Source organism: Triticum aestivum, chromosome 2A, assembly GCF_018294505.1.
Source record: "Triticum aestivum cultivar Chinese Spring chromosome 2A, IWGSC CS RefSeq v2.1, whole genome shotgun sequence".
Lineage (NCBI taxonomy): Eukaryota > Viridiplantae > Streptophyta > Magnoliopsida > Poales > Poaceae > Triticum > Triticum aestivum.
In genome coordinates this window covers 7,555,565-7,570,193 of record NC_057797.1, presented here as the reverse complement: position 1 = coordinate 7,570,193, position 14,629 = coordinate 7,555,565, and the positions used below count along the sequence as shown (strand labels likewise).

The window sequence follows — 14,629 nt, the reverse complement described above, 5'->3', positions numbered from 1 at the left end:
AAAAACGAAGAGATTAGTCACAAGCGTGAAGAAGTCCTGGTGGTTAGTGCCTTTGCCGACGAATCGGGTGGTCTTGTGTTTGAATCTTGTTGCCCGCACCATTTTTTGGAATTTAACAGGAGAAGAAGAAAAAGCTAAATGGGCTGGCCCATGTAGCATCGATGGAAGGAGGCGGGGTGTGCGCCGTATAGGAAATGCCCGAGCGGGATAGCTGGGGAAGCGGGCGTCGCGCGAGCTCATCGGCTCATTCATGGGCCGGCCCACTTAGCCAGGCGCGTGGGCGCATAAGGCGGCGCTGGCGAGGAGCTCTCTTAGCACGGCCCGTTTCGCCAACTATAGTCCAGGGACGAAACGTGTAATTTTCTTTACAATATGTGGGCCTCTCACAACCCGATCGAGCGTTCGAGCGGCGGCATACAGCGGGTCCGGTCTGGCGGCGGCGGCGGCGGCGGTTCTTCTCCTTCCTCTTCCACGGCGAGAGAGGGGATCCGTTGGTTCTCACTGGCCCGAAGAGAGGGCTGATGATATTTGATTCAATAATTTTTGAAGTTGATCTCAAGGTCAAGGTTGTGAATAGCAGAAAGGTCAATGACAAGAGAGTTAGCAAAGGCCTAATGGAGATTAATGGCATCTCCAGACTGTCATTTCCACCGAAATACAAGGTTCAAACCGAAACGCTTGTCAGCATGCACAGCACATTGGATTTAAACTACACGTTTGTAAGAAAGGCGGTGGAGGGCACCGTTGAGATGAGGATCCTTGAGGCGGGACCTGTTAATTTCCATGGGAAAATCATCGCTCGCACTAGCAGCTTTCCATGTGACATTATGCTACATGATAGCAAACTTGCTGGGATGCTAATAGCTGGTGAGGGTGGGATCCTGCAAACAGCGCGCCGCGTGGTCAGTGTCTCGGTTGATGAGCCGCTCCTGTTGACTATTGCCACTGCTACAGGCGGTGTCCGCACTGTCGAGTTTACTCCAAAGCACGGCAGCTATGATGAAGAGAGAATCACTTGCAGCGACTATAAGATGCTGGTGAAGGTCACCTGGTCCATTGTGCATCGCTGATTCCGTGCATTCCTGGTTGAACATGCTATATCCAAATTAAGATGTGTGTGCTCTGTATATGCTGTCGTACTAAATAGGTCTATGCTTTTGGTGGAAGCTTCATTATCACTGTTTGTTTGTTACCACTCTGTTCGTTACAACTGAGTGGGATAGGAATTATATGTATATCCGGCATGAGCTTTGAAGTAGGAGGAACAGACAAAGTGTATGTGCATCACTTTGATTTTGTTTCAGCACTTGAGTCTTGAAAATGTGGTCTATATAGTTTCGATCTTTCAACAAAAGGCTCTGGCCCACATGGCATTGCAGATAGTAATCCATGCCACACTATACATTTTGCATACAGATATATATGTATATATTTCTGAAGCATGGTCAGAGTGTAAGATTATATATAAGAAAAATGAAGTCTGCAACGCTTGTGAAGGACAGATAACACCAGAATGTGCATATATTTTCCTTGTATAGTCTGTACATGTGCAAACCGAACTTGTGTCGATTCCACTTTGACGCGAGTAAATGAAATCGTTCCCACTTTCGGATTTTGGAATGGACATCATCAAATGTGAAATACTTAGCAATAACATCTCCTGACGTTCCAGTTAACAAAACAATAGAAATACTAGGCCAAGTTAGGCATAACACAGCCAACAACATCTAAAGCTAGTACAAACTTTGAATTGAACGGTAGGTCTCTTTGGTATCATGTATTGGGAGCTAAGATTTCTAACAAGTACCTGACTGGCACATGCATTTCATATAGGATGTTGTTATTAGGACAATGAACCACAGCACAGCTCACAACCCACAGGGATTTGAACACTAGTACAGGGCAGCAGCTAGAGGTCTAGACCTCATCTTCTTACTAGTGTTCCTTCTATCTGAAAAAGAAAAACATACCAAAGCATGATGTGAGCAGGCGAGGTTACTTGGTCAGGTGGTTAAGCCGGCGTCGTATTAAGACGTGGGTCGCGGTTTCGAAACCTGGCTCACACACAGTTTTTGCAGTTTACAGAAACAGAAAAAGAGCAGAAACGAAAATAGGATGGGCCGGCCCGCTACAAAACCAGGCGTACGGCGGGGTGTGCGCCCTGTACCGAATGCGCTATATTCGGCGCTTAAGGCGCTGAATAGGATTTGGCCCGTGCTAGCTAGGTCGGCCTGGTAGCACGCAGGAACGGCATGGCCCAGACACGGCCCGGGCTAAACGGGCCAGGCCATGCCTGGGCCTGGAGGCTGGGCACGCGGGCTGGCACGGTATGGCCCGCTTATTATAATTTTTTAGAATTTTTTCATATACATGTTTAAAAATACAGCTCAATATGCCTAAAAAATAGCCCAACGGACTGAAAATATGCAGCCCAACCGTGCTAAACGTGCCACAGGCCGGCTCGTTTATTAACTGGGTCATGCCTGGGCTGGAGGGCCGGCTCGTTTATTAGCTGGGTCATGCCTGGGCTGGAGGACACATCACGTGGGTTGGCACGACACGGACTGACTAATAATCGTGCCATGGTGGGCCGTGCTGTGTCAGGCCCGATTAAGGTGGGCCGGACCGGCACATTCGGCGGGGTGTGCGCCCTGTACCGAATGCGCTATATTCGGCGCTTAAGGCGCTGAATAGGATTTGGCCCGTGCTAGCTAGGTCGGCCTGGTAGCACGCAGGAACGGCATGGCCCAGACACGGCCCGGGCTAAACGGGCCAGGCCATGCCTGGGCCTGGAGGCTGGGCACGCGGGCTGGCACGGTATGGCCCGCTTATTATAATTTTTTAGAATTTTTTCATATACATGTTTAAAAATACAGCTCAATATGCCTAAAAAATAGCCCAACGGACTGAAAATATGCAGCCCAACCGTGCTAAACGTGCCACAGGCCGGCTCGTTTATTAACTGGGTCATGCCTGGGCTGGAGGGCCGGCTCGTTTATTAGCTGGGTCATGCCTGGGCTGGAGGACACATCACGTGGGTTGGCACGACACGGACTGACTAATAATCGTGCCATGGTGGGCCGTGCTGTGTCAGGCCCGATTAAGGTGGGCCGGACCGGCACATTTGGCTAGGTCTGCCCTGGATCTCCCTCGCGCACTAGGATTTTATTCTGTGACTCGACAAACACTACAATATGATCCTTATAAATGCGAATACATAATATTTTATGGTCCTCCCACGGTCCCTTCAGTGGTAGAGCGCACTCGTGCCGCCATCCTTTTCTAGATAACCCCCTCAGTTTTTTGGAAATAACACGCGCTCCCTTGATCCACCCGCCCTACCACCCGGTCTCCGGGCCCACTTGTCATGCTCCCCGCACGAAGTAGTCAAATCAGCAGTCTTATTCAGTAATTCAGACACCTCCAGTCCACCACTCCGAGCCAGCCGCCTCCCACACTAGCACTCCTCTCGCTCCGTCTCTTCCTCATCTCCCTGAAATCTGTCACCTTTCTCACACAAATCCCTAACCCTTCTCGTCCTCGCCAATAAATCTGCAGTCTTCGCTCCTATAGGACCCCATCTGTGCCCCTACAGCAGATAAATCACCTTCATGTAACTGAAAAAAAAATCTTTTTGCAGGAGCTTGCTGACCAAAGAGGTCAACTTGGACCTCCTATGTGCCCTACAGGAGATAAAAAAGCTTCATCCAACAGCCAGGGGGAGCAGCCGGATGGGTTGAAGAACAAGTTGATGATGGTGATCCCTCTCGCGCCAGTACGCTTGCCACTCAAGCACCTTCTTCTGCTCTGTTAAGTCGGTCACCGTCGTTGTCGTCAAGGTCCCTCCCTCACGAGTGTGTTAGTTTATTAGACCTTTTTTAGTAGTTTATACAAAATGATCGATTAGAAATTAGGAGTGTTATCGTGAATTAAAGGGTGTGCTTCTGAATATTATTTGGAATTGTGTATTGAGTATCTGACATACAATTTCTATTTTCACACTACATCAATTTAGTTAACTTATGTTGCATGGACCTTTGTTTTTTCGTCATGGCTCATAACTAGTGACAAATATTTAACTTATAGTTCACAGTATATGTTGATGCTTAATAGATTAATTACACAAGTTAATAAGTGATTAGTTTAAGTTCAATTGGTTCTCTGTGTTCTTTATTTGTTGTGTACATTCTTGATTTTTAGCCTAAGCATGCTATCATGTATGGTACCTTCATACCTTTTCGGTTATTTTATATGGACACATCAAAATTTCTTGGAGTTTTTTTTCCTTCATCTTCCACTTAGTAAAACTGACCCATTTTTTATAAATTCTTACTTTTTTAAAACGAAAGACATGGTGACGGCTCAAAAGAAGATCTAGACACCACTACTAACGCGCATATGCACTTTATTAACTATTTATACTAAATTTGTGTACTTATTTATAACTCATTTTTATCACATAATAGTTGTAGTTAATACATATTTTTTTAATTTATTTGTTTTGACTAACTATAAGATTATGATACTAAATATTAATAAAATTCTTCCTTATGTTATAATTTTAATGTATATCATTGAAAAGGGTGAATACTTTGTGTTAAATTTCAATATTTGTAATGATTAGATTGGTAGATACATTACACCTTAAAAAGGTATTCAAGCCTAATCATCATAAAATGTTGGTAAAAAAATAGAGCTACAAAACTGCATGATTCTAAAGATTAATTTTGTAATGCTGGCATGAACATAGTGTATATCTATCTAGATGTTTCCTTAAATATCTTTGTAGATTCGTAAAGATCTCTAAAGTGCATAGTCTGAATATAGGCCCAAATCAGCCCAATAATCTGAATTCTACACGGGCCGGCACTCCGGCCCACCAAGCCAGCACGACTCATGTACTTGGCGTGACTGGGGTGGGCCGTGCCGGGCCGTCCCATTTCGCCAGGTTTGCACTCGATCGATTCGAGCGGGCCGGTCCTCCTCGCTCCCCTTCCACCCCACTCATTCCTCGCCTCGGGAGCCCCGAGCCCTAACTCCATGGCCGGCGGCGATTCTTCTTCTTCTTCTTCTTCCACGGCGAGAGAGGAGGGGAGGGCGAGCGCGCGGCTGTGGAAGAAGCAGAAGCTGCAGCAGCAGGAGGAGGAAGAGAAGGGGCCGAATCCTCTGGACCCAAGGTTCAGCGACTACGACCCCAAGGAAGGCGGTTACGTCTTCACCCGCTTCCAACACTCTACGCTCGACCTCCACATGGAGTGTACGCCACTACGCCCCCTTAATCTCTACTGTTAGTTTTTTTTTTCAGTTTGGCATCCTAGTTTTGTGTCTGATCGTCTGAATTTAAATGCAAATCGTCCGGCGATCAGGTGTTCCACTCCACGGGGCCAGTTTATATGTGCATGCGTAATCCCATGTTTTGCCAATATATCACAATCATTTGAGAACTAAAGTCCAGTTACTGTCAAAAAAAAAACTATATGATGTTTTGCCTTACTGAGTACTGTAGCTCTGCTACTTCACTGCTGCATCCTAGATAGATGGACAACTAACTTTGAGTTTGAGGACTGCATTTTGATTCATTCCTCAATCATAATTTCTTCTTTCGGCAGCACCTGTTGGTGCTATGCACAATACTAACAGGATCTTCCCAGAGGAGGGGTTCCGGTTCTGTAACTCGGCAAATATTGTCTCGGTCAGTATCGTTTCCTCCGACTATGGATACCCGCTCAATGTCTACGGCACCATCATAGCCAGGGACAGTCTGGATCGCCAACGCATCTATTTATTCCAGCGTGCCAAGGACGATTGCCAGAACATCAGCTCCAAGGTATTATTGCTTTTAACTCCGACTGATAAATTCCAACCGCTTTTTCCATTTTAACGCAGAGCTAAGTAAACACCATGTTTATTCAAATTACTTCCTTTTGTAGAATGATGTGTTGGTTTTGACTGGCCCGAAGAGAGGACTGATGATATGTGATTCAATAATCTTTGAAGTTGATCTGAAGGTCAAGGATGTGAATGGTAGAAAGGTGAAGGACGAGAGAGTTAGCAAAGGCTTAATGGAGATTAATGGCATCAAAAGACTCTCATATCCACCGAAATACCAGGTTCAAACGGAAAAACTTGTCAGCATGCACAGCACATTGGATTTGAACTACACGTTTGTAAGGAATGCGGTGGAGGGCACCGTTGAGGCGAGGATGATCCTTGAGGAGGGACCTGTTGATTATTTCCATGGGAAAATCGTCGCTCACACTAGCAGCTTTCCATGTGACATTATGCTACATGATAGCGAACTTGCTGGGATGCTAACAGCCGGTGAAGGTGGAATCCTGCAAACAGCACGCCGCGTGGTCAGCGTCTCTATTGATGAGACGCTCCTGTTGACCGTTGCCGCTGCTACCAGTGGTGTCGGCACTGTTGAGTTTACTCCAAAGCGTGGCAGCTATGATGAAGAGAAAATCACTTGCGGCGACTATAAGATGCTGGTGAAGGTCACTTGGTCCATTGTGTGCTGGTGAAGGTCACCTGGTCCATTGTGCATCGCTGATTCCGTGCATTCCTGGTTGAACATGCTATATCCAAATTAAGATGTGTGTGCTCTGTATATGCTGTCGTACTAAATAGGTCTATGCTTTTGGTGGAAGCTTCATTATCACTGTTTGTTTGTTACCACTCTGTTCGTTACAACTGAGTGGGATAGGAATTATATGTATATCCGGCATGAGCTTTGAAGTAGGAGGAACAGACAAAGTGTATGTGCATCACTTTGATTTTGTTTCAGCACTTGAGTCTTGAAAATGTGGTCTATATAGTTTCGATCTTTCAACAAAAGGCTCTGGCCCACATGGCATTGCAGATAGTAATCCATGCCACACTATACATTTTGCATACAGATATATATGTATATATTTCTGAAGCATGGTCAGAGTGTAAGATTATATATAAGAAAAATGAAGTCTGCAACGCTTGTGAAGGACAGATAACACCAGAATGTGCATATATTTTCCTTGTATAGTCTGTACATGTGCAAACCGAACTTGTGTCGATTCCACTTTGACGCGAGTAAATGAAATCGTTCCCACTTTCGGATTTTGGAATGGACATCATCAAATGTGAAATACTTAGCAATAACATCTCCTGACGTTCCAGTTAACAAAACAATAGAAATACTAGGCCAAGTTAGGCATAACACAGCCAACAACATCTAAAGCTAGTACAAACTTTGAATTGAACGGTAGGTCTCTTTGGTATCATGTATTGGGAGCTAAGATTTCTAACAAGTACCTGACTGGCACATGCATTTCATATAGGATGTTGTTATTAGGACAATGAACCACAGCACAGCTCACAACCCACAGGGATTTGAACACTAGTACAGGGCAGCAGCTAGAGGTCTAGACCTCATCTTCTTACTAGTGTTCCTTCTATCTGAAAAAGAAAAACATACCAAACTAGAAAGCAGCAGGTCTAAAACTAACCCTCCTGAACACTAACTCCAGTTGCGAACCTAGGCGAGAAACTGCAGGTTTAAGCTAATCTTTCTGAACACCAACTCCAACTAAGAGCACGTAAACGCCGTGTAGTGTATAGATGTCGACTTCCTTCCTACACATTCTTCAGTTCACTCCACGTGCGTGAGCTCCCTGTCCGATGGGTTCGCAGGTTGCATGGCGTCGGGGATGGTACGGTATTCCCTCTCCGTGATGAACCTCGCTTCGTCATGCTCGCTGCTTGGTTCTGCTATCCCTCTGGGAAGGAATCCCCGCTCCCGTGCGGCCAGCCACTGATCGATGACGCCGCATTTGATGGCGTGCTTCGCTGTCTTGTGCAAGTAGACCTTGTCCGTCACCAGGTGAGGGTTGATCGACAGCATATTCATCAGGGCTGAAAAAAAAGAAGCAATATACACATCTTGTCACCTCAATTATATTTAGTTCACACAAACATCAGGAGTAATTACAAAAACACATAAAAGATGAAGCGTCATTAATCATGTCAGTTAGCATATGTTGATATCCAGATTTAGAAAGACTAAAAAATAGCATAATAACAAATGGATATTACACAGTAAAAATAGGAGGTATTAAGTATTGTGCTGACAATTCCTAATGTTTTCTTGATGATGTGAAATTAGTGCCAATGTGCCATATTCTGCACAGGTCAAGAGGGAAAAAATGTATCATATATTTGGTACACGGGGACGGCTGCAAACAGAAATGGCGTAGGCATTTTGATCAACAAGAGCCTCAAGTATGGAGTGGTAGACGTCAGGAGACGTGAGGACCGGATTATCCTGGTCAAGCTGGTAGCTGAGGACTTGGTTCTCAATGTTATCAGCGCATATGCCCCGCAAGTAGGCCACAATGAGAACACCAAGAGGGAGTTCTGGGAAGGCTTGGAAGACATGGTTAGGAGTGTACCGATTGGTGAGAAGCTCTTCATAGGAGGAGACCTCAATGGCCACGTGGGTACATCTAACACAAGTTTTGAAGGGGCGCATGGGGGCTTTGGCTATGGCATCAGGAATTAAGAAGGAGAAGATGTCTTAAGCTTTGCTCTAGCCTACAACATGATTGTAGCTAACACCCTCTTTAGAAAGAGAGAATCACATCTGGTGACTTTTAGTAGTGGCCAACACTCTAGCCAGATTGATTTCATCCTCTCGAGAAGAGAAGATAGGCGTGCGTGCCTAGACTGTAAGGTGATACCTGGGGAGAGTGTTGTACCCCAGCATAAGCTGGTGGTTGCTGACTTCCGCTTTCGGATTCGTGTCCAGCGGGATAAGCGTGCCAAGGTCGCTAGAACGAAGTGGTGGAAGCTCAAGGGGGAGGTAGCTCAGGTGTTCAAGGAGAGGGTATTTAAGGAGGGTCCTTGGGAGGAAGGAGGGGATGCGGACAATGTGTGGATGAAGATGGCGACTTGCATTCGTAAGGTGGCCTCGGAGGAGTTTGGAGTGTCTAGGGGAAGGAGAAACGAAGATAAGGATACCTGATGGTGGAATGATGATGTCCAGAAGGCGCTTAAAGAGAAGAAAGATTGCTTCAGACGCCTATACCTGGATAGGAGTGCAGACAACATAGAGAAGTACAAAATGACGAAGAAGGCCGCAAAGCGAGCTGTTGATGAAGCAATGGGTCGGGCATATGAGGACCTCTACCAACGGTTAGGCACGAAGGAAGGTGAAAGGGACATCTATAAGATGGCTAAGATCCGGGAGAGGAAGACGAGGGATATTGGCCAAGTCAAATGCATCAAGGACGGAGCAGGCCAACTCTTGGTGAAGGACGAAGAGATTAAGCATAGATGGCGGGAGTACTTCGACAAGCTGTTCAATGGGGAGAATGAGAGTTCTACCATTGAACTGAATGACTCCTTTGATGAGACCAGCATGCGTTTTGTGCGGCGCATCCAGGAGTCTGAGGTGAAGGAGGCTTTAAAAAGGATGAAAGGAGGCAAGGCGATGGGCCCTGATTGTATCCCCATTGAGGTGTGGAAAGGTCTCGGGGACATAGCGATAGTATGGCTAACCAAGCTTTTCAACCTCATTTTTCGGGCAAACAAGATGCCAGAAGAATGGAGACGGAGTATATTAGTACCAATCTTCAAGAACAAGGGGGATGTTCAGAGTTGTACTAATTACCGTGGAATTAAGCTGATGAGCCATACAATGAAGCTATGGGACAGAGTCATTGAGCACCGCTTAAGAAGAATGACAAGCGTGACCAAAAATCAGTTTGGTTTCATGCCTGGGAGGTCGACCATGGAAGCCATTTTCTTGGTACAACAACTTATGGAGAGATATAGGGAGCATACGAAGGACTTGCATATGGTGTTCATTGACTTGGAGAAGGCCTATGATAAGATACCGCGGAATGTCATGTGGTGGGCCTTGGAGAAACACAAAGTCCCAGCAAAGTACATTACCCTCATCAATGACATGTATAATAATGTTGTGACAAGTGTTCGAACAAGTGATGTCGACACCGATGACTTCCCAATTAAGATAGGACTGCATCAGGGGTCAGCTTTGAGCCCTTATCTTTTTTGCATTGGTGATGGATGAGGTCACAAGGGGTATACAAGGAGATATCCCATGGTGTATGCTCTTTGCGGATGATGTGGTGCTAGTTGACGATAGTCGGACGGGGGTAAATAGGAAGTTAGAGTTATGGAGACAAACCTTGGAATCGAAAGGGTTTAGGCTTAGTAGAACTAAAACCGAGTACATGATGTGCGGTTTCAGTACTACTAGCTGTGAGGAGGAGGAGGTTAGCCTTGATGGCCAGGTGGTACCTCGGAAGGACACCTTTCGGTATTTGGGGTCAATGTTGCAGGAGGATGGGGGTATTGATGAAGATGTGAACCATCGAATCAAAGCCGGATGGATGAAGTGGCGCCAAGCTTCTGGCATTCTCTGTGACAAGAGAGTGCCACAAAAGCTAAAAGGCAAGTTCTACAGGACGGCGGTTCGACCCGCAATGTTGTATGGCGCGGAGTGTTGGCCGACTAAAAGGCGACATGTTCAACAGTTAGGTGTGGCGGAGATGCGTATGTTGAGATGGATGTGTGGCCACACGAGGAAGGATCGAGTCCGGAATGATGATATACGAGATATAGTTGGGGTAGCACCAATTGAGGAGAAGATTGTCCAACATCGTTTGAGATGGTTTGGGCATATCCAGCGCAGGCCTCCAGAAGCTCCAGTGCATAGCGGACGGCTAAAGCGTGCGGAGAATGTCAAGAGAGTGCGGGGTCGACCGATTTTGACATGGGAGGAGTCCGTTAAGAGAGACCTGAAGGATTGGAGTATCGACAAAGAGCTAGCTATGGACAGGGGTGCGTGGAAGCTTGCTATCCATGTGCCAGAGCCATGAGTTGATTGCGAGATCTTATGGGTTTCACCTCTAGCCTACCCCAACTTGTTTGGGACTAAAGGCTTTGTTGTTGTTGTTGTTGTATATTTGGTACCTGCAGCAATGGTGTCTCCTGACTGTGACATTTCACTGGTGAAAGGAGTAATCGGCGGATCTTCCGTCCCACGAACCGAGCCATTGTGTTTTTCTGTGTAGTAGTGTATCTTCGAGGTCCCGTTGGTCACAAAGAGGACCTTCAGATTGTCATGCCATATCTTCATAACAACTTCTGGGCTGTAGTGTGCGAATTCAGATTTCTCATCTTTTGTGTCAGAATTCGCAGATGGTTTAATACCACAGAGGAACTCAAGTTCCTGCTTCGTGACTTCGATGATATCAGCAGCTTCCCACGCCTCCTTGATGAGTGATTTGGTTTCCTTACTAGATGACCATAGTGGCATTGGAAGATTAAGATCAAAGAATGTTATCCCGCCAAATTTCTTGGAGACCTCGATTGCTTTTAACAATGATGTCCGTGTAGTCGGCTCTAGCAAAGCTGACGAATTATAGTAAAACATCTTAGCCTGCATTAAAAGCATAAGAAGGTCATATCTCTGTTAAGACATACTGCATCCGTCCACTTTAAAAATAAACAAATAATAACTACTTGATTTACCTAAAATCAGAGTGGATATTACACAGAGACCTTTAGCCTCTGAAGTTTGAACTAGTTATTATTCCTATAAATTCTTGATATGCTCTTTTAATTTGGGGGAAAACAATTAGGTGCTCAACTGTAGTGAAGATACTATCCTACTGGTTTTCAGTATATGGAGCGACAGTCAGCACTTCACTATTACATACTCCCTCTGTCCCGTAATATAAGAGCGTTTTTGACACTACACTAGTGTAAAAAACGTTCTTATATTATGGGACGGAGGTAGTAGGTTTTTATGTAATTCTAATTTTCATCAAGTCATACAAAAAAAAACCATAGCACAAGTCTCTGCTGAAAAACAACAAACTGGAAATATTTCTGCATCTTCTGTCTAAAAAATAAAGGTACAAAGTCTTCCTCAGGTGAATTACATAGAGACTATTTTTATGATCATTAACTAACCGTCAATCAGGAATTACCATATTAAGTAGTCCCTCCGTAAAGAAATATAAGAGGGAGTAGTAACAAGAATGTAGGATATGGTGTCATTGGAAATTTATTTTGATGGGCTTGTCTTTACCTCTTTTAGAACATCTGGGTTGATATCAGATTGCAGAAAACAATCCTCTGCACATGGTTTAACGCAGCTTGTGTTCAAGCTACCTCTGCTGGTCACCTTCATTAAGGACATGGCAGTTGGCGCTGAAGGATCCAAACAAACTGCTCAAGTTTGAACTCCGTTGACATTTAAGTGATACAGCATTACTCTGACCATACTCATCATCACCTAATTTTCCCATGAACACAACCCGGCCTCCAAGAGCTGCTAGAGCAAGGGCAACATTGGATGACGACCCTCCAGGTGCCCTCACAAATTCATCAGGAGACCAGAACATATCCTTCATCCTACTATGAATCTCACGATCCACCAACCTTTTAGCAGGTCTTCCAGAAGGAACAAATGAGTACTTAGCTGGTCCAAAGCAGCAGACAAGAGGCACTAATTTGTCAACCTCTTCAATATCTTGTGATAACAATGCCTCTACTTTACTTTCAAGATCATTGGCTGAACTGTGAACTTCTATTTCATTAGACGGCATCAAATCTTTGCTTTGATCTTCTCCTTCATCATCACTTAATTGTTCAACCATCTTAACTTTTCTTCTGCCCCTCTTTTTTGGTTCTTTTGGCTTGTCAGCCTCCTCCGGAGAGGATGCAGTAGTAGCAGCTGCGACACGGGAGAGAAGTTGAATTGCTAAGGGACGTGATCTAGCAAAATCATAAAGTCCATTGACCAAATACAATAAGAAGTGTGCTCTTGAGTGCAAAAATATGTGTGTTACCTTTCTTCCGACCTCTCTTTTTAACTTTCTTAGGCTCTTCAGGGGATGCATCTTCAGTGTCACTTTGGCCTTCTTTTGTTTCCCCTTCTGATGCATCGATGGTGGCTTTCTTTCTTCCACGTTTTGCATGTTTTTTCTTGGTCTTTGGGGTTTCAGCATCACTGTCTTCACCACTTGAGCCTTCCTCTACATCTTGAGAACTCTTCTTTGACACAAAACTCACATTGCGGTGAAGCAACCCCATTTTGGTCTTCGTCGTATTCTTTCCCCAAATGGTGGGCTTATAATGTAACTGACCCCTGTGATGAGCGACCAAATTAGGGAAGTTCATGGTTAAAGGGGTCAAGTAGCTATCAGTTAAAACTGAAGAAAATGTTGGTAAGGTATATAAGCCTAACGTCGTCACACAGATACGGTTGAGCATGACTTCATTTTTCAGATTTGGCAGCGTTGGTAAGATATCGTTGGTGAATGACACATCACACTTGTGGATAATTTTAACTTCTTATACTTTTTCTAAGATTAACGAGCTGACTATGAGAATGAAGAAAATGCAAACTGAAAATGCAACAGACAAGTTGGCAGTAATCCCAGGCTCCCAGTGAAGCACCATATATGCAAGACAAGATTGAAAAGAAATCTGCAATGTTCATGTAATAGTTTTTCCCCGACTCGCCACTTCCATGGCGACACAATCCAAGAGAAATCACCGCAAATTCAGATTCGTCAGAAGGGAAAAACAATCCATCTCCCTGAAGGAGTACATCGCTGGCGAAACATACCAAGGCGAGGGAAGGTGAGTGAATTACCTGATGCAGTAATAAGGCAGGGAGCAAGCGAACTGAGGAGGGAGAAGAAGAGACGCCATGGATGGATAACTCGCTGTTTGAGCAAAGAATCCTCACTGCACTGAAGAAATGTTTGGATGTCAGTAATGGGTGTCGCAATCCACAGGTGACATGAACAGGATACACCCTGCACAGGAACAAGTTAACACAGGGAACTAAGAAGTCGTACCTACACACACAGAGAGAATTCATGGCGGAAATGGAAAAACGAATGCATGGTACCGGCGTTACCTTTTCTTGGCTTGGTTTGCTGCTGCACTGAAATCGAATGAACCTGGAAAAGGAGAGAAAAGGTTAGAGCCTGAGACCATGTTCGTGTTCCATGGCTGAAGCAGAGGAGGGATAGAGGGGCGCCGCAGCAGAGTGGAGAGGGAGGGCGCCATGGGAACGGGGAAGGGGGCGGGGCGCCATGGGAGACGAGAAGGGGACGGGGCGCCATGGGAGGGAAGGGCTCCGCACATGGCTCCCTCCCCCCTTGTCCCTGTGAGAAAGAAGCGCGGGGATTTGGTGCTGAAAATTACACGCCTGCCCTCGCTCTGAGGATAAGGTGCGGAGCCGTAACACTCTCCTAATAGAGCCGCATTATGGATGGATACGCCAGTCGAACGGGGAAACGGCTTTTATACATCAAGTTCCCGCAGTCGGCCAAGAGGTTGCTCGCAACGGCCCAGGCCATGGGACCTGCCTACACCCCTGACAGCATACATGGCCGGCGAGAGCATATACCAGCATACCATCTCAATGATGGCATTGACCTACATCCTACCAACCCAAATATGGCACATGAACCGATCTAGGAGAAGATGGGCTTTGAGTTACTTCGTGTTTGGTACGTTTAGTGCCATTTGTATGAGTAGCCTATTCGGCAAGGTTCTGGCTAATTATGGATTAACATTTCGGTTGTATTAGTACGACGGGCAG

At 45.5% G+C, this 14,629-nt stretch overlaps 2 protein-coding genes and 1 pseudogene across 2 annotated transcripts; 2 read left to right on the top strand and 1 right to left on the bottom strand.

Annotated features, from left to right (window-relative positions):
• Window positions 1-402: 402 nt before the first annotated feature.
• On the top strand, window positions 403-1,303 carry LOC123184196 (uncharacterized). Its single transcript, XM_044596353.1, has one exon. The coding sequence runs from the start codon at window positions 522-524 to the stop codon at window positions 1,068-1,070; it is 549 nt and encodes a 182-aa protein (XP_044452288.1). The 5' UTR covers window positions 403-521; the 3' UTR covers window positions 1,071-1,303.
• Window positions 1,304-5,004: 3,701 nt separating this feature from the next.
• LOC123184195 (uncharacterized) lies at window positions 5,005-6,786 on the top strand. The gene is made up of 3 exons (XM_044596352.1): window positions 5,005-5,257; window positions 5,610-5,827; window positions 5,931-6,786. Exons 1-3 carry the CDS (start codon window positions 5,041-5,043, stop codon window positions 6,522-6,524), a joined length of 1,029 nt encoding a protein of 342 aa, XP_044452287.1. The 5' UTR covers window positions 5,005-5,040; the 3' UTR covers window positions 6,525-6,786.
• A 513-nt stretch (window positions 6,787-7,299) lies between these two features.
• Window positions 7,300-14,261, bottom strand: LOC123186957 (fructokinase-like 2, chloroplastic; annotated as a pseudogene).
• Window positions 14,262-14,629: the final 368 nt, after the last annotated feature.

What these genes read in the sequence shown, in the direction of transcription:
- LOC123184196 (XM_044596353.1), top strand. Translation starts at nt 522, where the DNA reads ATGATATTTGATTCAATAATTTTTGAAGTTGATCTCAAGGTCAAGGTT.
- LOC123184195 (XM_044596352.1), top strand. Translation starts at nt 5,041, where the DNA reads ATGGCCGGCGGCGATTCTTCTTCTTCTTCTTCTTCCACGGCGAGAGAG. An exon ending in GCTCGACCTCCACATGGAGT is followed by an intron (nt 5,258 to 5,609) that starts GTACGCCACTAC and finishes TTCTTTCGGCAG; the next exon opens with CACCTGTTGGTGCTATGCAC. An exon ending in GCCAGAACATCAGCTCCAAG is followed by an intron (nt 5,828 to 5,930) that starts GTATTATTGCTT and finishes TTCCTTTTGTAG; the next exon opens with AATGATGTGTTGGTTTTGAC.